General features: G+C 45.3%; 1 protein-coding gene across 1 annotated transcript in view; it reads right to left on the reverse strand.

Moving 5' to 3' along the window:
* Nucleotides 1–22,326, reverse strand: part of CMTM6 (CKLF like MARVEL transmembrane domain containing 6) — a 92,041-nt gene extending 69,715 nt beyond the window's left edge. The window contains exon 1 of the mRNA XM_073568730.1: nt 22,006–22,326. Coding sequence (XP_073424831.1) covers nt 22,006–22,131 — 126 coding nt within the window. The 5' untranslated portion in view covers nt 22,132–22,326. The remainder of the gene's footprint in view (nt 1–22,005) is intronic.
* Between the last annotated feature and the right edge of the window lie 880 nt (nt 22,327–23,206).

The following is a 23,206-nucleotide window of genomic DNA, read 5'->3' on the forward strand; positions in this document are numbered from 1 at the left end:
CATACATACTACATGCTACATACATACTACATATATACTACATGCATGCTACATACATACTACATGCTACATACATACTACATACATACTACATGCATGCTACATACATACTGCATGCTACATGCATGCTACATACATACTACATACATACTACATGCTACATACATACCACATATATACTACATACATACAATACATTCATACAATACATACATAGACATACAGTACATATAACATAGAGTAACATACTTACCAATACTTGTCACATTGTTCCCCGAAGCCATTGTCTTTCCGGAATAAATATTAACATAACAAACCACAAAAATACTCACCCACGATCCGAAGCAGTCCACGAGTGTGTCCCACGACGATCTTGGGTAGAGAACGGCAGCATCAGATGATGCTGCCGTTCTCTACGGGCTGCAGGAATCCAATGACGGAAGGTAGGTATCCTTCCGCACTGTATTCCTCCGCCACTTAAAAAAAAAAAAAGTCCCTAGTCTCACTTTATGCCATTGCTGTGTGGGAAATTCCCACGCAGCAATGGCATAAAGTGAGACTAGGGACTTTTTTTTTTTTTAAGTGGCGGAGGAATACAGTGCGGAAGGATACCTACCTTCCGTCATTGGATTCCTGCAGCCCGTAGAGAACGGCAGCATCATCTGATGCTGCCGTTCTCTACCCAAGATCGTCGTGGGACACACTCGTGGACTGCTTCGGATCGTGGGTGAGTATTTTTGTGGTTTGTTATGTTAATATTTATTCCGGAAAGACAATGGCTTCGGGGAACAATGTGACAAGTATTGGTAAGTATGTTACTCTATGTTATATGTACTGTATGTCTATGTATGTATTGTATGAATGTATTGTATGTATGTAGTATATATGTGGTATGTATGTAGCATGTAGTATGTATGTAGTATGTATGTAGCATGCATGTAGCATGCAGTATGTATGTAGCATGCATGTAGTATGTATGTAGTATGTATGTAGCATGTAGTATGTATGTAGCATGCATGTAGTATATATGTAGTATGTATGTAGCATGTAGTATGTATGTAGCATGCATGTAGTATATATGTAGTATGTATGTAGCATGTAGTATGTATGTAGCATGTAGTATGTATGTAGCATGCATGTAGTATGTATGTAGCATGCATGTAGTATGTATGTAGCATGCATGTAGTATGTATATGGTATGTATGTAGCATGTAGTATGTATGTAGCATGCATGTAGTATATATGTGTTATGTATGTGGTATGTATGTAGCATGCATGTAGCATGCATGTAGTATGTATGTAGTATGTATGTAGTATATATGTAGTATGTATGTAGCATGTAGTATGTATGTAGTATGTATGTAGCATGCATGTAGTATATATGTAGTATGTATGTAGCATGTAGTATGTAGCATGCATGTAGTATATATGTAGTATGTAGCATGTAGTATGTATGTAGCATGCATGTAGTATATATGTGGTATGTATGTAGCATGCAGTATGTATGTAGCATGTAGTATATATGTAGTATGTATGTTGCATGTAGTATGAATGTAGCATGTATGTAGTATGTAGTATGAATGTAGCATGTATGTAGTATGCATGTTGTATGTATGTAGCATGTAATTTTTTTTTTTTTTTTTACATTTAACACATTAGCCGGATGATGGGACTACTACTGTCCCATCATTGGCTAATGTGTCAATCACTGTCATGGTAGCAGGCATCGCCCGATGGGACTTGTAGTCCCATCGGACGATGCCTGCACAGACCACCGGCAGGCCGGCACAGCCCCCCGGCAGGCCGGCACAGCCCCCCGGCAGGCCGGCACATCCCCCCGGCAGGCCGGCACAGCCCCCCGGAGCCTGCACAGCCCCCCGGCAGGCCGGCACAGCTTCCCGGCAGGCCGGCAGAGACCCCCGGAAGGCCCGAAATGACGGCGCATCATGATGCGCACACACCGCGCATCATGATGACGTCAGGCCGTCAATCAACTGAACTTCCGATTCCGATGCCGAATTCCGATATCGAAAAAATATCGGAAGTCGGTATCGGAATTCCGATACAGCAAGTATCGGCCGATACCCGATACTTGCGGTATCGGAATGCTCAACACTATTAGCAACAGAATACAGATCTAACCTGTTGCTACAGAGATGGAATACATTGCACATCAATGGCAAACGTGGAATGTCTAGGAGCCTGAACGCTGACGTGACGGCTTCTCAGGAAAAGGACGAGCAATGGACACAGTTTTGAAGGTGTCTCTCACAGATGTAAAATGCAGTTTTCATCATAATTTTAGCAGTAATTTAGTTATAAATTTTAAACCAAAACAAGTTTCTTACATTTTTGAAACAGGATCAAAGATTAAAAAGTAGAGGCGTAGAGGAGTGATTTAGGTACAAAAGTAAAGGGGTTGGCTCAAGTGCATAATTGGGTAAAATTGCAAAGTGCTTGTTATAACAAGATATTTTGCAATTTATCTCTAATTTAACCCCTTCACCCCCAAGGGTGGTTTGCACGTTCATGACCGGGCCAATTTTTACAATTCTGACCACTGTACCTTTATGAGGTCATAACTCTGGAACGCTTCCATGTATCCCGGTGATTCTGACATTGTTTTCTCGTGACATATTGTACTTCATGTTAGTGGTAAAATTTCATTCAAATAACTTGCGTTTATTTGTGAGAAAAACGGAAATTTGGCGAAAATTTTGAAAATTTCGCAATTTTCCAACTTTGAATTTTTATGCCCTTAAATCACAGAGATAGGGCACACAAAAAAATTGATAACTAACATTTCCCACATGTTTACTTTACATCAGCACAATTTTGGAACCAAAATTTTTTTTTGTTAGGAAGTTATAAGGGTTAAAAGTTGACCAGCGATTTCTCATTTTTACAACACCATTTTATTTTTAGGACCACATCACATTTGAAGCCACTTTGAGGGGTCTATATGATAGAAAATACCCAAAAGTGACACCATTCTAAAAACTGCACCCCTTAAGGTGCTCAAAACCACATTCAAGAAGTTTATTAACCCTTTAGGTGCGTCACAGGAATTTTTTTGAATATTTAAAGAAAAATGAACATCTAACTTTTTTTCATAAAAAAATTCTTCAGGTTCAATTTTTTTTATTTTACCAAGGGTAACAGGAGAAATTGAACTGCAAAAGTTATTGTGCAATTTGTCCTGAGTACGCAGATACCTGATATGTGGGGGGGAACGACTGTTTCGGCACATGGCAGAGCTCAGAATGGAAGGAGCGCCGTTTGACTTTTTCAATGCAAAATTGGCTGGAATTCAGATTGGACGCCATGTCACGTTTGGAGAGTCCCTGATGTACCTAAACAGTGGAAACCCCCTACAAGTGACCCCATTTTGGAAACTAGACCCCCCAAGGAACTTATCTAGATATGTGGTGAGAACTTTGAACCCACAAGGGCTTTACAGAAGTTTATAACGTACAGCGGTACAATTAAAAAATCATATTTTTTCCACAAAAATGATCTTTTCACCCCAATTTTTATTTTCCCAAGGGTAACAGGACCCTAAAAGTTATTGTGCAATTTGTCCTGAGTACGCTGATACCCCACATGTGGGGGTAAACCACTATTTGGGCGCATGGCAGAGCTCGGAAGGGAAGCAGCGCCATTTGACGTTTTTGGCTGGAATTGAGATCGGACACGATGTCGCGTTTGGAAAACCCCTGATGTACCAAAACAGTGGAAACCCCCAACAAATGACACCATTTTGGAAACTAGACCCCCTAAGGAACTTATCTAGATGTGTGGTGAGAACTTTGAACCCCCATGGGATTCACAGAAGTTTATAACATAAAGCCATACAATTAAAAAATCATATTTTTTCCACAAAAATGATCTTTTCACCCTCAATTCTTATTTTTCCAAGGGTAACAGGACCCTAAAAGTTATTGTGCAATTTGTCCTGAGTACGCTGATACCCCACATGTGGGGGTAAACCACTATTTGGGCGCATGGCAGAGCTCGGAAGGGAAGCAGCGCCATTTGACGTTTTGGGCTGGAATTGAGATCGGACACCATGTCGCGTTTGGAAAACTCCTGATGTACCAAAACAGTGGAACCCCCCCACAAATGACACCATTTTGGAAACTAGACCCCCTAAGGAACTTATCTAGATGTGTGGTGAGCACTTTGACCCCCCCCCGGTGCTTCACAGAAGTTTATAACACCCGGGCGTGAAAATAAAAAATTCATATTTTTTCCACAAACATGATCTTTTAGTCACCATTTTTTTATTTTCCCAAGGGTACCAGGAGAAATTGGACCCCAAAAGTTGTTGTCCAATTTGTCCTGAGTATGCTGATACCCCATATGTGGGAGAATACTACTGTATGGGCACACGTCGGGGCTCGGAAGGGAAGTAGTGACGTTTTGGAATGCAGACTTTGATGGAATGGTCTGCGGGTGTCATGTTGCCTTTGGAGAGCCCCTAATGTACCTAAACAGTGGAAACCCCCCACAAATGACACCATTTTGTATACTAGACCCCCCCAAGGAACTTATCTAGATGTGTGGTGAGCACTTTGAACCCCCCAGTGCTTCACAGAAGTTTACAACGCCCGGGCGTGAAAATAAAAAATTTGTATTTTTTCCACAAACATGATCTTTTAGTCACCATTTTTTTATTTTCCCAAGGGTACCAGGAGAAATTGGACCCCAAAAGTTGTTGTCCAATTTGTCCTGAGTATGCTGATACCCCATATGTGGGAGAAAACTACTGTATGGGCACACGTCGGGGCTCGGAAGGGAAGTAGTGACGTTTTGGAATGCAGACTTTGATGGAATGGTCTGCGGGTGTCATGTGCGTTTGGAGAGCCCCTGATGTACCCAAACTATTGAAACTCCCCACAAGTGACCCCATTTTGGACACTAGACCCCCCACGGAACTTATCTAGATGTGTGGTGAGCACTTTGAACCCCCAAGTGCTTCACAGAAGTTTATAACACTCGGACGTGAAAATAAAAAAATCATTTTTTTCCACAAAAATTATATTTTTGCCCCCAATTTTTTATTTTCCTAAGGGTAACAGGAGAAATTGGACCCCAAAAATTGTTTTGCAATTTGTCCTGAGTAGGCTGATACCCTACATGTGGGGGTAAAACACTGTTTGGGCGCATAGCAGAGCTTGGAAGGGAAGGAGCACCATTTGACTTTTTCAACTCAGAATTGGCTGGAATTGAGATCAGACGCCATGTTGCATTTGGAGAGCCCCTGATGTGCCCAAACAGTGGAAACCCCCAATTCTAACTCCAACCCGAACCCCAACACGCCCCTAACCCTAACCCTAGCCCTAACCCTAACCCTACCCCAACACACCCCTAGCCCTAACCCTAATGGAAAAATGGAAATAAATAAATTTTTTTAATTTTATTATTTTTCCCTAACTAAGGGGGTGATAACGGGGGGTTTGATTTACTATTTATTGCGGTTTTTATGTTTGGCGGCTGTCGCACGCTAAAAGACGCTTTTTATTGTAAAAATAGTTTTTGCATCACCACATATTGAGAGCTATAATTTTTCCGTATTTTGACCCACCGAGTCATGTGAGGTCTTATTTTTTGCGGGACGAGTTGACGTTTTTATTGGTACCATTTTCGGGCACGTGAAATTTTTTGATCGCTTTTTATTCTGATTTTTGGGACGCAGAATGAACAAAAACCAGAGTTTCATGAATTTCTTTTGGGGGGGGTGCGTTTACACCGTTCCGCGTGCGGTAAAATTGATAAAGCGGTTTTATTCTTCGGGTCAGTACGGTTACAGCGATACCTCATTTAGGTCGTTTTTTATGTTTTTGTCGGTTTTATGCAATGAAAACTATTTTATATAAAAAATAATTATTTTTGCATCGCTTTATTCAGCGAGCTATAACTTTTTTATTTTTTCGCTGATGATGCTGTGTGGCGGCTCGTTTTTTGCGGGACAAGATGACGTTTTCAGCGGTACCATGGATATTTATATGCGTCTTTTTGATCGCGCGTTATTACACTTTTTGTTTGGCGGTATGATAATAAATCATTATTTTTTGCTTCGTTTTTTATTTTTATTTTTTAAGGGGTTCGCTAAAGGGGTTAACTAATGGGACAGTTTTATAGGGCAGGTCGTTACGGACGCGGCGATACCCAATATGTGTCCTTTTATTGTTTTTTTTTTAATTATTATTTCCAAAAAATGGATTTATTGGGGGAATATTTTTTTTTTTTTCTAATTTATTTGGCGATTTTTTTTTAATTATTTTTACACTTTTTTTTTATTTTTTTTTTTTACTTTATTAAATAGTCCCAGGTGGGACATCACTGTCCTGTGACAGATCGCTGAACTGTCACATCACAGATCACTGTGACAGATCAGCGATCTGACACAGGCAGTGCAGAAGGCTTCCTCATGCCTGCGCTTTGCAGGCACTGAGGAAGCCAGCTTCCGCAGGCCCCCGAAGGCCCCCGTCGCCAACTTGGATTCGGGGGCCTGGAGGAAGGGAGTCCCCCGCAGCAGCGCTGCACATTGCGCTGCCGTGGGGGGCTCAGGGAAGCACGGAGGGAGCCCCCTCCCTGCCGATGCTTCCCTTTAACCCCCGGTACACCGCGATCGTGTTTGATCGCGGTGTGCAAGGGGTTAATGAGTCGGGGGCGGTCCGTGACCGCCCCTGACACATTGTGCCGGGTGTCAGCTGTGATAATCAGCTGACACCCGGCTGCGATCAGCGGCGCTCACCACGTGGGCGCCGCTGATCGCGCCGACGTACTATCCCGTCCCCGGTCATACGGGCCCGGGTACCGTGGACGGGATAGTACGTCGGATGGCAGAAAGGGGTTAAAATCTGTTTCATTCTCAAGAACAGAAAGGGGTTTGTAATCTTATAGCGTATAGCTCATTGTCTAGGTGGCCAGCCAGGCTGGGACTACCAAACCTCGGGCGCTGCGGCATAAGCAGGCTCTATGCGGTAGAGCCGGGGTCCCCAACTTTTCTTACCTTGAGAGCCACATTCAGCCTGTGAGATGGTTGTGAGCCTCCTGCTGTGCCAGCATCCCCTCCGCACAGTAGTAATGCCCGAGTTCCCCATTACCAGCACAATGACAGCCAAAGCTCCCCCATAAAAAGCATGCCATTGCCTTGTGCTCCTGCCCCATAGGCTGTGTGCCCATCAGGAGTGGTCGATGCTGCATATTTCGCATATAATCCACACATGACTGTATCAATAAAATGTTGACAAAACCATATACCAGGAATTATCAAAAACAAGGTAGCTTTATTTAGAACATGACATATCAACAAGAAACAAAAAATGCAGCAACACAACCGCAATAAAAATGCAATATGTGCAGAAAATATGCAACATCAAACACAACAAAAGCTCATTGTGGGAACATAGCCTTATAGCCGGTATGGGTACGTTCCCACGATCATGAATTGATGCTGATTTGATGCTGCGTATTTATGCAGTGTCAAAACCGTAGAGGCCAGATGTTACAGCATAGTGGATGGGATTTCTAGAAATACCATGTCCGCTATACAACTCTGTCCGCCGGTAGATCACCCGCGGACACTGACAAGCGACCATCTTTCAAGACCGCATCATGTTAATCTCTCATGTGGAGACGTGAGTCTCTGCAACAGAAATTACATTAATAGAACGTACTGGACGCGGTGAATATGGACGGTTCAGTGAACACATGCAGATTCACCTGCGTTCAATAGACGGCAGGCCTTTGGACACAGCAAACATGCACTGCATCCAAATCGCTGCTACATCCGAAACGTGTGCACCCGGCCATAATGCCTACTACAACCTGCAGTAACCACTGATCCACCAAACCACTGTACGACCAGCTCTACCCTCGCCTACTGTATCCTCATCCATCCCTTGTAGATTGTGAGCCCTCGCGGACAGGTTCCTCTCTCATCCTGTACCAGTTGTGACTTGTATTGTTTAAAGGGAATCTGTCACCCTTTTTTTGGCTTTGCAGCTGCTGGCATAGACATCGGGGGCTTATCTACAGCATTCGGTAATGCTGTAGCTAAGCCTCCGATGTAACCTGAAAGAGAAGAAAAACACGTTATATTATACTCACCGAGGTGGGCGGTCCGGCGCCTCCCTTCTTCATGCGATGACGTCCTCTTCTCTCATCCTGTAATGGCTCCAGCGCAGGCGCACTGCTTTGCCCTGTTGAGGGCAGGGCAGAGTCCTACAGTGCGCAGGCGTCGGGAGAGGTCTGGCACCTGCGCACTGCAGAATTCTGCTCTGCCCTCAACAGGGCAGAGCAATGCGCCTGCGCCGGAGCCATTTCAGGACGGGAGAAGAGGACGTCATCGCATGAAGAAGGGAGGCGCCGGACCGAAACGACCCATCGGACCGGACCGCCCACCTTGCTGAGTATAATATAACGTGTTTTTCTTCTCTTTCAGGTTACATCGGGGGCTTATCTACAGCATTACAGAATGCTGTAGATAAGCCCCCGATGTCTATGCCGGCAGCTAATAGGGGATAAAAAGGGTGACAGATCCCCTTTAATATTACTGTACTTGTTTTTTATCATGTATACCCCTCCTCACATACAAAGCACCATGGAATAAATGGCGCTATAATAATAATGTTCGCCCAAGGATTTCCACCTTCTCCCCATATAATACTATTGAATCCAGCTTTACTCAACACGCCTATCTCCAGTTCACCACATTCATCTCTCCCTCCTTCCCCGACAGTACGTGCACATCCACATCTGCTTTTCTGTGCAGCGCTACTCACAAAAGTCACCACCTAGGGACTTGCTGTTTATAGCCGTTTGCTAGACCTGGTGCTAATGCACCAAGATGGCAGACAACTGCGAGCCACAGATCATGGGCCACTGATGTAGAGCCTGCTTGTGCCACTCTTAAGCTGTCCATATTGCTCGATCTGACCAGCTTTAGCCCCCCTGCGCTTCTCCAACATTTTCAACAATGTTTCTTTTCACTTTCAAGATCACAATGTATTTAGTTGGTTTTTGTAGTTTTCAAGGAGCACAAATATACGGTGTATGATGTGCTCACAGATTCTGACGACTCAATGACTTTTGAATAAGAATTACATTTATCACAATCTCCTCCTCCTTCCCCTCCCACTCAGGTTTCCTCAGCTCTCCTACCAAAACGATCAATCACAGAGAGGCAATGTTCACACGTTGCGTTTTTGCTGCTGTTTTCTTTTTATACAAATTTTAAGCTGTGTTTTACAGTACCAGCAAAGGCTATGAGATTTCAGAAATTTCATGCACACACATTGGGATTTGTTCCTGAGCGATTTGGGAAAACTGCTGTGTTTTTGAAAGAAGGAGCAATGTCACTTCTTCCAGCGTTTTGTCACCCATAGAAAGTCATGAGTAAGTGCAAAAACCTAAGGAAGTTGCATCATGTTTTTTGAGGGGGACTAAACTATCAGCATGCACAAGAGACAATAAAAATATAGCAAAACCAGCTTTGTGTAAGCGGCTTTTTAACTGCAAAGAGAGCAGGGTTTGCCTGCAGAAAAAAAAGCAGCAAAAACGCAATGAGTGAACATAGCCTGATAGAAATAAGGCAAGTCTGCAGCCTACCAGTCCGCTGCCTCTGAAAAATCTGTTTATATCACCTCATGCCACCTTCACAGCACATTAGTCACTAGATTTCACAATATAAAAATTGTACAGATTATTAAATAAATCTTATCTATTTATATAATTGCCTTGTAATGTTTTCATTTCCTGTTCTGTCCAGATGTCACCGTATCCCAGAATTCCTAGCGGCGGAAGTTCACCGACCGCCATATTGGGACACCCAAGTGATGGGTGCCTCAATATAGAAACTGCTGCTGGTACCAACCTATTGTGCGGTACCACCAGCAGAACACCGTCGCACCACACACACACACTATACACCGTACGCACCACACACACTCACATTCACACACTCACAGCCCCTTGCGCAGTACCACCAGTGGAAAACCATCGCACTGCGGAATTTGCGCAGGTGCAGTGAATCATTCGGCTGATCCCGGCGGCAGATGCACGACGTGTCTACAGGCAGAGGAAGCTGGTCACATTAAAGGGGTTTTCCCATGAACGAAAGTTCATTTTAAAAAGTGTCTGTGTCTGACCATGTACGGAGCATACCATATCTCCTGGGCAGGGGTGGAAGCAAAAGACAATACTGACATTACAGCAGGTGATCACAGAGGATTCATTTTGTGAGGTAAAATATTTCACTGACTGTTTTTAAACAATATTTTACCTCACAAAATGTATCCTCTGCGATCTCTTACTGTAATGTCAGTATTGTTTTTTGCTTCCTCCCCTGCCCAGGAGCTGTAGTATGTTCTGTATACGGTTGGACACAGGTGTGAGAGAGACAGAGCACGGGGGGAAGACAGCTCAAACGGGACAGCATATGAGGGGAGAACACAGCACAGGAAGGGGAGAGACAGCAGACAAGGGGGATAGCACATGGGGTAGACAAGTCAAAGAAGAGAGCACAGACGGGAGAAGTCAGCACATGGGGAACGAGAGAGTGGATAGGTGGGTGAGCACATGGGGGGGGGAGATTCTTAACGCTGCAAAGCCTGCCCCCATCGTGACATTATCGCCCTCCCGATGCGACAGCATCGCGCCTCCATCTAGTACCTTATATGAGAACGGTGTACTCACGGTGATAAACCATATTAGAATGTTGGTATATATATATATATATATAAAAAAAAAAGTCAATCCAATCTCCACCCACTTAGCCTGATTAACAGCTCCTCAGTGTCCCTCCTCCCTGCTGCAGCAGAAATCTAAAACTGCTTAGTACAAGTTGCTGATGTCAGTCAGGCTTCGCAGGTCAGTGGAGGCTGAATACTAGAAATGAGTGGATCACGTTGTGCAACCACGGCCATGTCAGTATTCTCTAGTCATGGACAGGAGTAGCACAAATTTCCTTACCCCCCCCCATTTCCAGGCTCAGCTTATGATTAGCAGGTGTGAGGCAGTGTCACATGTAGGGGTCGCGGTGTGTTCCCCCCAGGATGTGCACGGAGGCGTAATGAGGCCATGAATGCATTGAGGTCACAGGCGTAGCTGTGATTGCAATGCAAACTAAACTGAGTATAGATCTTGGACATGCTGGTTATCTAAGGCAGATTTAGCTCTGGGCTCCTGGGTTTTGAAACAGACTACAGATGGTAGTGGTGCAGTCCGTTTCAATTCCCAGCCCGTGTTTTCCATGTGGCCCACAGCCACAGATTCCAATAAAAAGCCCTGCAGTAAAGGGTTTGGGTGTGTCAGGGTCAGTTTGGTGTTTGCAAGAGTGCAGAGCACTAGGCTTGGCAGAGCTCCATCTGTGTGAAGCAACAGAGGCCAGAGGAGCCAAACAGCCAAGGCATGGCACCCACAGCGTGCACGGCAGTGCAGTCACCCACAGCAACAGGTCTTGTAGGTAGAATGTCTTGTGCCCGGCTGTAAACCGGAGTTTATTGACTGCAAACCAGAGGATATGGTTCCCGGCAGCGATCCGGAGGATATCGTGTGCTGTGTTTATGTGAGTTGAACATTAAAGAGACTTTTGTTTTGAACTTTGCTGGGTCACTGCCTCATCACTGCTCAGTGTGGATACCGCGGCACTACACAGGGCTGACGAAACATCACGTGTGCCGCAAATCACACAGTTTGCAAATCAAATGTGACATCAGGGAACCTGTAAACTCTGGAAATTTGCGCAGCTCCTGCAGAGAGCACTGACCTGGACAAGGGGGTGAGTGACGCTATCCACTCCTCTCTACTGATTACACATGAGCTCTTTCTTATGCTGAACTCATATTAATATCAGTATCATTCAACCACTTTGACGTGAATTTTTAAATAACAACTGCATCAGGTGTAAGAGATCCATATAATCATCATCCACTTTGACGTACAAAAGTATCATCAGGTGTAAGAGATCCACATAATCAATTACACAGTTTACATTGTGAAACATGATTTGCTTTAAACCATTTCTCAAATCCATTCAACTAGGTGTCGAGAAACATGCTAGTACATTTCCTCACCTTAAAGAGGTTTTCCCACAAACAAGGAACATTTTAATTATTATATCTTGGAATAAAAATAAGTTCCACAACTGGATGTGTAAAAAAATGTTCTTGTGAAGAATTCCAAATGAGATGACATTGGGATAAAACAGCAATTCTGTCATTGTTCTTTGGTCTTTTTTTATCCTTATTTTGCCATACTTGAAAAAAAACTGATTTGTGTTGCCATATTTTTAGATAAGGATTTCATTTTTTGGATGATAATTGTTGTATGAGGGCTGTTTTTTGTGTGACTCACTGAAGCTTTTATTAATGCCATTTTTGTAACTAATTTTTAATCACTTTTATTCCATATTTTCGGCAGTAAAGTGACTAAAAACAGTCATCTTTCTTTTTATTTCAGTGTTCACCTATTCTGCACACTTTGTTCTCCAGATTTCAGTACTGAGATGTGTCTGGATTGTGGACTGTCAGTCATTACATGTCTCACACTGGTAACTCCCCTTTTATTTACAATAATTTCTGGAGGCAGATTCTCATTCAGATCCCTGTCCGGCCCATAGAGCTTAACAGATCATTTACATAAGAAAAACACGTTAGATCGCAGATATCAAGGTATCCTTTTATTGAAACCTTCTGTGACCTCCATGTCCTTATAGATGGCTTACGAGGGTTGATTCATTCCACTTTAATAATTATCATATTTTTCAGATTATAAGACGCACTTTTTTCCTCCTCAAATTTGGGGGGAAAATGGTGTATCTGTGGTGGAGCCTACCGGTTGTGGAGGAGCTGGGTCCCACGATCGCTGCTGAAGGAATCTTCTGGCATCAGCAGAGGCAGGAGTGGGGCAATGCCGTGGGCCCCAGGCTGGTAGGACGGGGTGTTCAGCGGTGCACGGGCTCCACTGACATTTTGTGAATGCCTGTAGCCCTGCACTTTCCATACTCTTCAATGCGGTGGACTCCGGGAAAATGGCTGCTAAAGGTGGCTTATGCGCAGATTGAGATCACGGCATTCATTTTAAGTCCACCGCATTAAAAAGTATGGAAGATGCGGGGCTCTGGGCTTTCACAAAATGTTGGCAGAGCCCCAGCACAGCCAAACACCCCGTCCTACGAGCCTGGGGCCCGCAGCATCTCCTGCCTCCGGCAGCTTCCTTGTCACCTGGGACCCCGCTCTATCACCACCTCACCCCAGGAAAGCTAACGTAAAAGCGGATTGTAACACACACCACCATTTTATGTAAAAAAAAAAATATCCCATTTTCCTCCCCAAAATTTGGGCGAGTCTTATAATACGCAAAATATGGTAGTGAGAAATCCATCAGTAGTACTCCAAAAGGTCTCAGTGTAGCTATAAAGCCCCCATACACATAAGGTTAATGTTGGCTAATCCCAACCATTGTAATATTCCCATGGTGCCATGTAATGTGTATGGGGGTCCTCCACTTCCCAGTGATGTGATCCATAACATCAGACAAAGGATGCCGCTTGCCCAATTTCACTGCTTGGATAGTTTTGTTCACAAAAAATGTCTGGTAGCATCATGCTTCCCCCTCCCCATTAACACATGAATGCCTGGCCAATCCAAGCATGCTTGTATACCAGACAGAAGAACCGATGGGCACCTCTCCGGCCACGGCTATATGGCAGTTTTGATTCAGATTTTTTGTGACTTTCTTGGTGCAGCACCTCGCTGGTCACAATACAATCCCATTCATTTGCAATAGGCCACGATGGCAGACCGAGATCTTTCGCTGCACAACGTGTCTCAGCTAAAGTCGCCATGTAACCCTCCTTTTGGCCATGCAAGTGATGGTAACACAGCTCCGAAGGGACAATTCTGATGTACAGTTTGTACTAAGAAATTATTTTTTTATTATAAAAAAAAAAATTAGTATTTTCAGCTCCTTTAGCAAAAAAAAAAAAAAAAAATGGAATCCATATTACCCAACTCTGGATCATCCTTTCATTCTGAAAGCATAAGCTTATCTTATAGTCTTTGCTTGTTTTTTATGGTTTATTCTTTTTATGCGTTTACACCCATCTGTATGTAATATTAATACTTGGTTCGGAGACAGAAAAATCACTTTACATATAAGGGTGTGTGCACACGTTGCGGTTTTGGTCCTGCGCAGTTTCCATGCGGCTTACAGTACCATGTAAACCTATGGAAAACCAAATCCGCTGTGCACATGCTGCTGACATTTCCGCGCAGATTTGCTCCGGTTTATTTTCCGCAGCATGTCACTGTTCTTTTGCGGAACCACAGCTGCAGCTTTCGTTCTGGGAGCAACGAACATACAAAAAAATAAGGAGAAGTCAATCATTGTTAGACATTTACTGGTACGGGTTAGTGAAACTGTGAGGTAATCGTTAACCAACGTACACAGGTAGCGCACAGATTACACATCTTATAACTCGGCGTCAGTAGAATACGGTAAGTGACAATCGGGAAACAAGTCATCAAATGTGACCGGTCCCAACAATGCAGGACTGTGAACGGGTGAACGGCCCCGCCGCAGAATTTCTATCCAGACCGCCCAAAGTATTAATACATTGGGGTGGGCCGCATATGGCTCTGAGAGGATGTCCTAAAACAGAGAGCTGGCAGTTGACTTATTTCTACCATGGACGATACAGATGACCTGGGGGCACCCATTACAGGCGGAGGAAAGGCGATTCTGGCATCTACATAGGAAAGGGTTCTCTACAGTTAGAGGAGTTTGTGGAATACCCTACCGCGAGAGGTAGTAAAGGCAGACACTATATTAACATTTCATAAAAGGCTGGACGATTTTCTCATGACATATTGCTTTTGGGCTGTAAATAATCTAGAGATACATTACGTCTGCTTGGTCATGAAAGGTTGAACTTGATTGGCCTACATCTTTTTTCAAGCTATGGAACTTCCTGTGTGGGGTGTTGAACGTCAGACACAGGTGGACTCCCAACGAAAGGCAGAGATGGCCTGATACCGTCTCTGCCTTCCTGCTCTCTGTAGTGTATACACAGTGTATAAAATTTAGGAAGCAGAAATAGTGACTCCTCCTTTAGGCCAGGTTCACATTGCGTTTAATCAGCCCGTTCAATGCATAGTGTTGACGGGCTGGTTAAGCGGTATAGCATAACGCGATCGCATTATGCTATACCCGCTAGCGCTGATGATTCATCAGCGCTAGCGGTGACGGAGCCTCAGACGCTGCAGCCCGCGTCCAATGCTCCATCACTGAATGACGGCACATCGCGAACCAGTGCCGCTTTACGGTATGCGTCGCGATGCGCCCTACAATGGAGGGCAATGGCAGCGTTAACGGACTGCGTTACACCGCGTTATCCCGTGTAACGCAGTCAGTCTTACGGACTGCCTAAATGTAATGTGAACCCAGCCTTAGTCCTAGAGAATCACAAAATCCCTGAATGAATGAAGCAAGCGAGCAGCCCCAGATCATCCCTACAGAGCAGGCAGGAGGCCTAATCTGCCCTGTAATTGGAGTTACATTTCTAAACTTTGCTACAGTCAACTATTTAAAAAAAAAAAAAAAAAAAAAAAAGGATTTTTAGTTAAGTAGTCTGTTATAACCTCATAGACGCAACCAGTGAAACAAATACAAAAATAAAGACAATGCAAGGAAAATGTAATCAAGGAAACAAGAAAATGTAAAAGAAAAAAGTAACTGTCATTCTAAACCGGATTAAAGAAAGCAAACATGTCTAATATAAAAGGGAAAACCAAATAGAAGGGCCCGCTCACACTGGCATGTCGGGGCCAATTATGCTAATAAGAAAAAGTCACTAATTCATGGAGATTAGAAAAAGACTTTGTGTACATACAAATCCCCTTAAAAAACAATTTATTAATGATCATAAAAAACACCTTCCCAGTGAAATTTGAAAAATATCAAAAATGAAAAGAGACCTAGTCTAAGGTGCTGCATAGCCCTACATTAAGGCCTAACTGATACCTTCCTAGCCGTGGAGGTTGGCACCCTAATAGTACGATATTGGCGCCCCCACTCAACGAGGACTATCCCTCGCTTCCCTAGTGATCCCTAATATCACAGAGGGGAAAACAATTTTCAAATAGAACAGTGGTGAAATAATCAGAATGCCCTAGGACTCATGCAGACCAGACAAATAAATTTAAGGAATACAGCGATAAAAACATTTCAACCATATCATGATATCATGTGACCTATAAAATAGAATGACCTCAATAAGGCCAAATCAGCAGCTATTCTCACTCGGAGAGATAAACATCCTCAGATACAATCACCAGATAATAAAAGGTCACTTATCATGTCTTATGGGGGAACCCTCAACGCGTTTCGCCGCCGTAGCGGTTCATCAGGAGGAATAATCCTTTCAGAGATATTGTTGCTGCTTCATGCCTGATACCACAATAATGATGTTGGCCACTATTAGGGTGCCAACCTCCACGGCTAGGAAGGTATCAGTTAGGCCTTAATGTAGGGCTATGCAGCACCTTAGACTAGGTCTCTTTTCATTTTTGATATTTTTCAAATTTCACTGGGAAGGTGTTTTTTATGATCATTAATAAATTGTTTTTTAAGGGGATTTGTATGTACACAAACACAATTATGCTAATGACACTCGGCTCATACTCTGTCAGACTGTGAGCCGAGTGTCATCTGAGTGTGACACAATTTTCTTGCAAGATAGAATCACAGCGCAGGTGAGAGGGCAGAACTTAATTTCTCCATCGTCTCTGTGAACACACATCAGACTGCACTCAGATGACATCCGAGTGCAGTCCGATGCTTTACACGCACCTAGAAGACTTGTCCCATGGGTGCGTGTGATCCGAATATCGGAACCACTTGCAGCATGCGGAGATTATTTTCTCATGCCAAATCAGCGTGAGAAAATATTGGCAGTTCTGCACTGCCCCATAGTATAACCCTGGGCTGAGTGCACTTGGCCGTGTTATACGCCAGTGTGAGCGAACCCTAAAAATGACAAAAGTTAAATCTCAGGGTTGTCAAGAAAGAAAAAAAGTAAAAAAACAATCTCAATAACCAGGAGAAAATGGCCTGGTCTTGAACGGATTAAAGGGACCCTGTGATTAGTCTCATGCTGCGGCTCAAATCAGGGCCTGGCGGCACATTTCATTCCGGCCATTACTGCTGAACTCTTAGGGTAAGTTCACATAGGGCGTTTTTCCTGCGTTTTTTTTTCTGCAGCAAAACCTGATTTCTTGGCAGGAAAGAAGCTGCGCCAAAAACGCAGGTTTAGGTGCGTTTTTCTTCATGCGTTTTTGTGTCGCTTTGTGCATGGTAATAAAGTTGAGTTTAGTTAATATCACAAATAAAAAAAATATCTCCATGATAAGTTGGGAAACATTAATGTTCATCTTCCTATACCAAGACATGGCTAACACCTCACTACTACCAGACACTACCTCACAAGTGGTCACTATTAGTGATGAGTGAGTATACTCGTTGCTCGGGTGGTCTCCGAGTATTTTGGTGTGCTCGGAGATTTAGTTTGTGTCGATGCAGCTGCATGATTTGTGGCTGCTAGACAGCCTGAATACATGTGAGGAATGCCTGTTTGTTAGGGAATTCCCAAGTGTATTTAGCCTGTCCAGCAGCCACAAATCATGCAGCTGCATCGACACAAACTAAATCTCCGAGCACACCAAAATACTCGGAGGATACCCGAGCAACGAGTATACTCACTCATCACTAGTCACTATCAGGTCACCTCACTACCTCACAATAGCTCTTAGGCTACTTGCACTCTTGCGTTATCAGTCGCAGCGCTCGGCCGCCGCTAAGCTCCGCCCCCGCGAGGCCGCTACGTCATCAGAGGTCATTGTCGCAAGGCATCCCTGGGAACGGGAGTTGCCGGGAGCATCACTGGGGACCGGGATGGCTTCGGGGGACGCCGGAAGGTGAGAATATCACGATTTTTTATTTTATTCTATTTCTTACAGAAATATGGTACCCAGGGCATGGAGGACAGTCTCCTCTAGACCCTGGGTACAATCCGCACATGAAGTGCTCACTTTACGTATGGTGAGCACAGCCAAATGCGTAAAGTGAGCGTTTCAATGCATTCCTATGTGAGCGGAATCGCCGCGATTCCGCTCAAAGAATGAACATGCGGCGTGTTTTTCTGCTATGCGATTTCGCTGCGGAAAAATCTGCAGCATTAGCACAGCATGTGCGGAATGCCATTAAATTTAATGGTATGCGTTTTGTAAGCATTTTTGTAGTGGAAAAACGCAGCGAAAATGCTTACAATCAGCACCGTGTGCACATAGCCTTACTGAGAACCATCTCCCTGCCTTACTTTTCCCGAAAGAATATCATCTAGTTGAAATTTCTATATAAACTTTCTGAAAAATGACATCACTTCTTAGCCCAGATGCAGAGTAGGGACAGTCCCCCAGATTGTCCCTGCACATGCAAAAATGTACAACCTTCCCACATGGGAAACTCCTGGTGACAAGCTCCTGAGGTCCACAAGGTCCCGGTACTTTCTCTGGGACATCATTGCACATCTGCTTGCTCTTTTTAACCCTTTCCACAACCAAATTACTGTTAGCGTCAGCTCCACCAGTCCCAAGCGCCCGCAGTCAACTACGCCATGCAATTAGCGGCTCTCGCAACAAAAGCAGATTTCCGCTAACTTCCACAATGTATAGTTCTGATAGAAGTGGATCTGTAGGCAGAATGTGCCGCCTGGTGTGACATCAGCATAGTATGGCAACAGGACTACTCTCCCATCATTGTAAACGGTACAGAAAGTGAAGGCGATGCATAATAACAGGCAACAGAGCCAAAATCAGAGGACGATGCTCCGCAGCCGGAGACGGCATCGCTCCAGAGCGCGGATTATCACGGCGGCTTCAGGGTGTAATCGAGAAGAAAACATTAACAGAGAAGCTGCGTCTCTGGAGTTTGGGGAGTTGCCGAGTTTGTGATCCTGCAGTCACAGATCAGCTGCCTTCTCAGAACAAAGAGCGAGCGCTTCCCGGAAATCACCATTACTACTATGGCAAAGATTACTCCGGAGGAGGCTGTAGTCAAAGCTGTATTCTAGATGAGCGATAAGAAGCAGGAAAGTCACGAGTACGCTGCACACCGACAACCACAGCCTGATCTGACAGGCGGAAGGCTGGATTCACACGATGCGGTTTATTTGCTGCTTTTTTAATGCAAACTTTACGCTGCATTTTACAGCACCAGTAAAGACGATGGGATTTCAGACATCTGCACACACAATGGCTTCTTTCCCGACTGAATTGGAAAACTGCTGCGCTTTTGCAAACTGCAGCATCTCCATTCCTTCAGCGTTATTTCACCCATAGAAAGCAATGAGTGAATGCAGGCGCAGGCATCAGGTGTCGCTGCGTTTTTGGTGCCAAAACCTTAAGGAAGTTGAATCATGTTTTTTTTTTGGGGGGGCAACTAAAATTATCAGCATGCACAAGAGACAAAAAAACAAACAGTCTTTTTATAAGCGGTTTCTTCGCTGCCAAAAGACATGGTTTTGCCTGCAGGAAAAAAAAAAATGCAGCAAAAACCCAAGGTGTAAACATAGCCTAATAAGGGAATGGACCGGTTTTATTCCTGAGGCCAAGTTCTAATTTTTCTCTTCTTCCCACACTTGGCTCGGTCGGGGGCTACAGCATGAATCTCTGAAACACGGCAAATGAAGGCCAAAATAAGAAACGGTGGCTCCTTACTGGTGTTGTGCGTCTTCCTAGCCAGACACAATAGTATAGTCAACCACTGCCAATGTCGCTAAGGGTCTGGCCACTCGGCGTCCCACTGACTCCGCCATACCCGCATGGGTTTAGAAGATGACGATTCAGGAGAACGTTGCCGGGGTTTTCCTGAAGTGTCTTCTTTGAGTTTCTTTTGCGTTGTTTTTGCGCTGTCTTTATTGCCGGCTTTTTTTTTTCATAGATAAAGATTCTTTTGAGGGTCAGGAAGGATAAAAAGTTTCATTACGGGATTGGAGGGAGGGGGGAAGGCATTGGTTATGACACACAGGTCTCCACAGTCTTGAGTTTCTTTTGCGTTGTTTTTGCGCTGTCTTTATTGCTGGCTTTTTTTTCATAGATAAAGATTATTTTGAGATTTTGGATTGTTTTGAGGGCCAGGAAGAATACAAACATAATATAGGATTAGGCTACGTCCCCACGGTCAGTAATTTTGTTGCAACACATGTCCGCTCCGTCCAAGGTGCTGCCAGCTTTTGAAAGCAGGCGATTCTGCATGTGGTCACTGAACCGTGCGGATTCACCGCATCCAATACATTGTACGGGTGACATTTATCTTATGAAGACGGAGCATTTCCTCAAGATAAATAGACACGCTGCGGTCTGGAAAGGCGCATCGCATGTCCGTCTCTGCAGGTGATCCGCAGGCGTCGGTGCATGCAGAGTGGACATGGGAGTTCATGAAATCCCCTCCACTACGCTGTAACATCTGGACGCTGTAGGTTGGGCACTGCGAATGTACACAGCGCCCAACCCACAGCGTTTACGGACTGTGGGAGCGAAGCCTTATACTCACCTGCCCCCTCCTCGCTGCGGACTAGACCCCTTGTGAGGCCCAGTCACTGAGATGCAGGCCGGGGCCACAGACAGACCAGCACAATCACTTATTATTTATCCCCTTGTCTCGATGATGTTTTGGGGTCTGGAGAGACCTCACATAATAATCATCTTTTTGGGGCATTTTCAGCTTGATCTAAACCTGATTTTTCAGACAATTCGAATCAATGTTGTCTGTAGTTGTTCTGCCATGTAATAAATAAAGCTTTGTTTTTGACACTTCTTGTTATTTGGCTCTGACGAAACTATTGACAGCCTCGTGCGGATTTCACACGGATTAGGGTATGTGCACACGTTGCGGATTCCAGTGCAGATCCGCTGCAGATTTGGTCCTGCGGATCCGCAGCAGATTCTCATGCGGTGTACAGTACCATGTTATCCTATGGAAAACAAAAACCGTTGAGCACAGGATGCGGAAAATTCAGCGTGGAAACGCAGCAGTTTATTTTCCGCAGCAGGTCAATTCTTTGTGTGGATTTTTACACCTATTCCATTATAGGAATCCGCAGGTGTAAAAACGCAGGCGAAATCCGCACGAAAATCCGCAGGTAAAACGCAGGTAATTTTACCTGCAGATTCCGTGCAGAAAATCCGCAACGTGCGCACATACCCTTAGGCTGTGTACACACGCTGCGGATTCTGCTGCTGATCCACAGCAGTTTTTGCTGCGGTGTACGGTACCATTGTAACCTATGGAGAAAAAAAAACCCACTGTGCAGACGCTGCGGAATTTTCCGGGCGGATTTGCTGCGGTTTCAAAACCGCATAAAGAATTGACATGTCAATTCTTTCTGCAGATTCCACTGCGGTTTGCCATCTCCTCCATTGGTCTTTTGACCTGCAGATTTACCTGCGGATTTTACAAAATCTGTGTGGCCAAATCCGCACTGCAATCCGCAGCGTGTGCACATGCCCTTACAGCATTTCTACAGCAGAAACACACCTGCGTTTTTTCCACACCTAATACAAGTCTATGGGAGAGATCTGCCCATAAATCCCAGCGAATACACAAGAAAACCTGACATTTTGTAGATTTGACACTCGCCCCGCAGCTCAGGTTACACTCAGATTCGTGTAATAAGCATCCAATCTAGAACTGAAAGACGCATCAGAAATAATAGGAAACGTCAAAAACTCACAGTGGGAATTGTACCGTAGACGCGTGCGTTGTGTCGGGGCTGTGCATACTATGCGGCTGAGGGTCCTCAGACCTCCCGCTCTCGGGTGCGCAGTACACAATCCCCCCCGGTCCCCCACCCCGGACACTGCACCCTCCGCGGCCGCCACTTCCTGGCTGTGTCCCCACAGCAGCAGACATGGCGCCCCGCTCTCCCGCCGCACTCACCAGTTGTGCGATCTTCAGTATCAGATGTCTCCGGTCCAGCGCGGAGCCGCACAGCTTGCTCGCGGGTTTGACGTTAGTTAGGGGCTCTACCGTGGTATTGTACGCCGGAGCCGGGTTATCCGCCATGACCGAGCAGTGTTTACTCCGTGGTGTGTGAGGACGAGGACGGCTTCTCTGCACTTCCTTCTAGTCAAGCGACTCCTAGAAAATGGACTCCGGCAGCGAACAGAAAGTGAAAGCAAGAAACGATTGTGGTTCTCATCACACGGCGGCTGAGGCTCCCCCTGCTGATGGCGTCATGTCAGGAGGCCGCAGGGCTGACCGTGGGGAAATCACTGTATCCCTGTGAGCTGACCGTGAGAAAGTCATAGTCTCCCTGTGATGGGTGACCGTGGGGAAGTCACTGTCTCCCTGTGACGGCTGACCTCTCCATGGCACATCTCCCTGTGATGGGTGACCGTGGGGAAGTTACTGTCTCCCTGTGACGGGTGACCTCTCCATGGCACATCTCCCTGTGATGGGTGACCGTGAGAAAGTGACAGTCTCCCTGTGACGGGTGACCGTGGGGAAGTTACTGTCTCCCTGTGACAGCTGACCTCTCCATGGCACATCTCCCTGTGACGGGTGACCGTGGGGAAGTCACTGTCTCCCTGTGACGGCTGACCTCTCCATGGCACATCTCCCTGTGACGGGTGACCGTAGGGAAGTCACTGTCTCCCTGTGACGGCTGACCTCTCCATGGCACATCTCCCTGTGACGGGTGACCGTGGGGAAGTCACTGTCTCCCTGTGACGGCTGACCTCTCCATGGCACATCTCCCTGTGACGGGTGACCGTAGGGAAGTCACTGTCTCCCTGTGACGGCTGACCTCTCCATGGCACATCTCCCTGTGATGGGTGACCGTGGGGAAGTCACTGTCTCCCTGTGACGGCTGACCTCTCCATGGCACATCTCCCTGTGACGGGTGACCGTCAGAAAGTCACAGTCTCCCTGTGATGGGTAACCGTGGGGAAGTCACTGTCTCCCTGTGACGGGTGACCGTGGGGAAGTCACTGTCTCCCTGTGAGAGCTGACCTCTCCATGGCACATCTCCCTGTGATGGGTGACCGTGAGAAAGTCACAGTCTCCCTGTGACGGGTGACCGTGGGGAAGTCACTGTCTCCCTGTGACGGCTGACCTCTCCATGGCACATCTCCCTGTG

This window comes from Dendrobates tinctorius, unplaced genomic scaffold (genome assembly GCF_039654945.1).
Source record: "Dendrobates tinctorius isolate UK_male_01 unplaced genomic scaffold, ASM3965494v1 ptg000005l, whole genome shotgun sequence".
Classification (NCBI taxonomy): domain Eukaryota; kingdom Metazoa; phylum Chordata; class Amphibia; order Anura; family Dendrobatidae; genus Dendrobates; species Dendrobates tinctorius.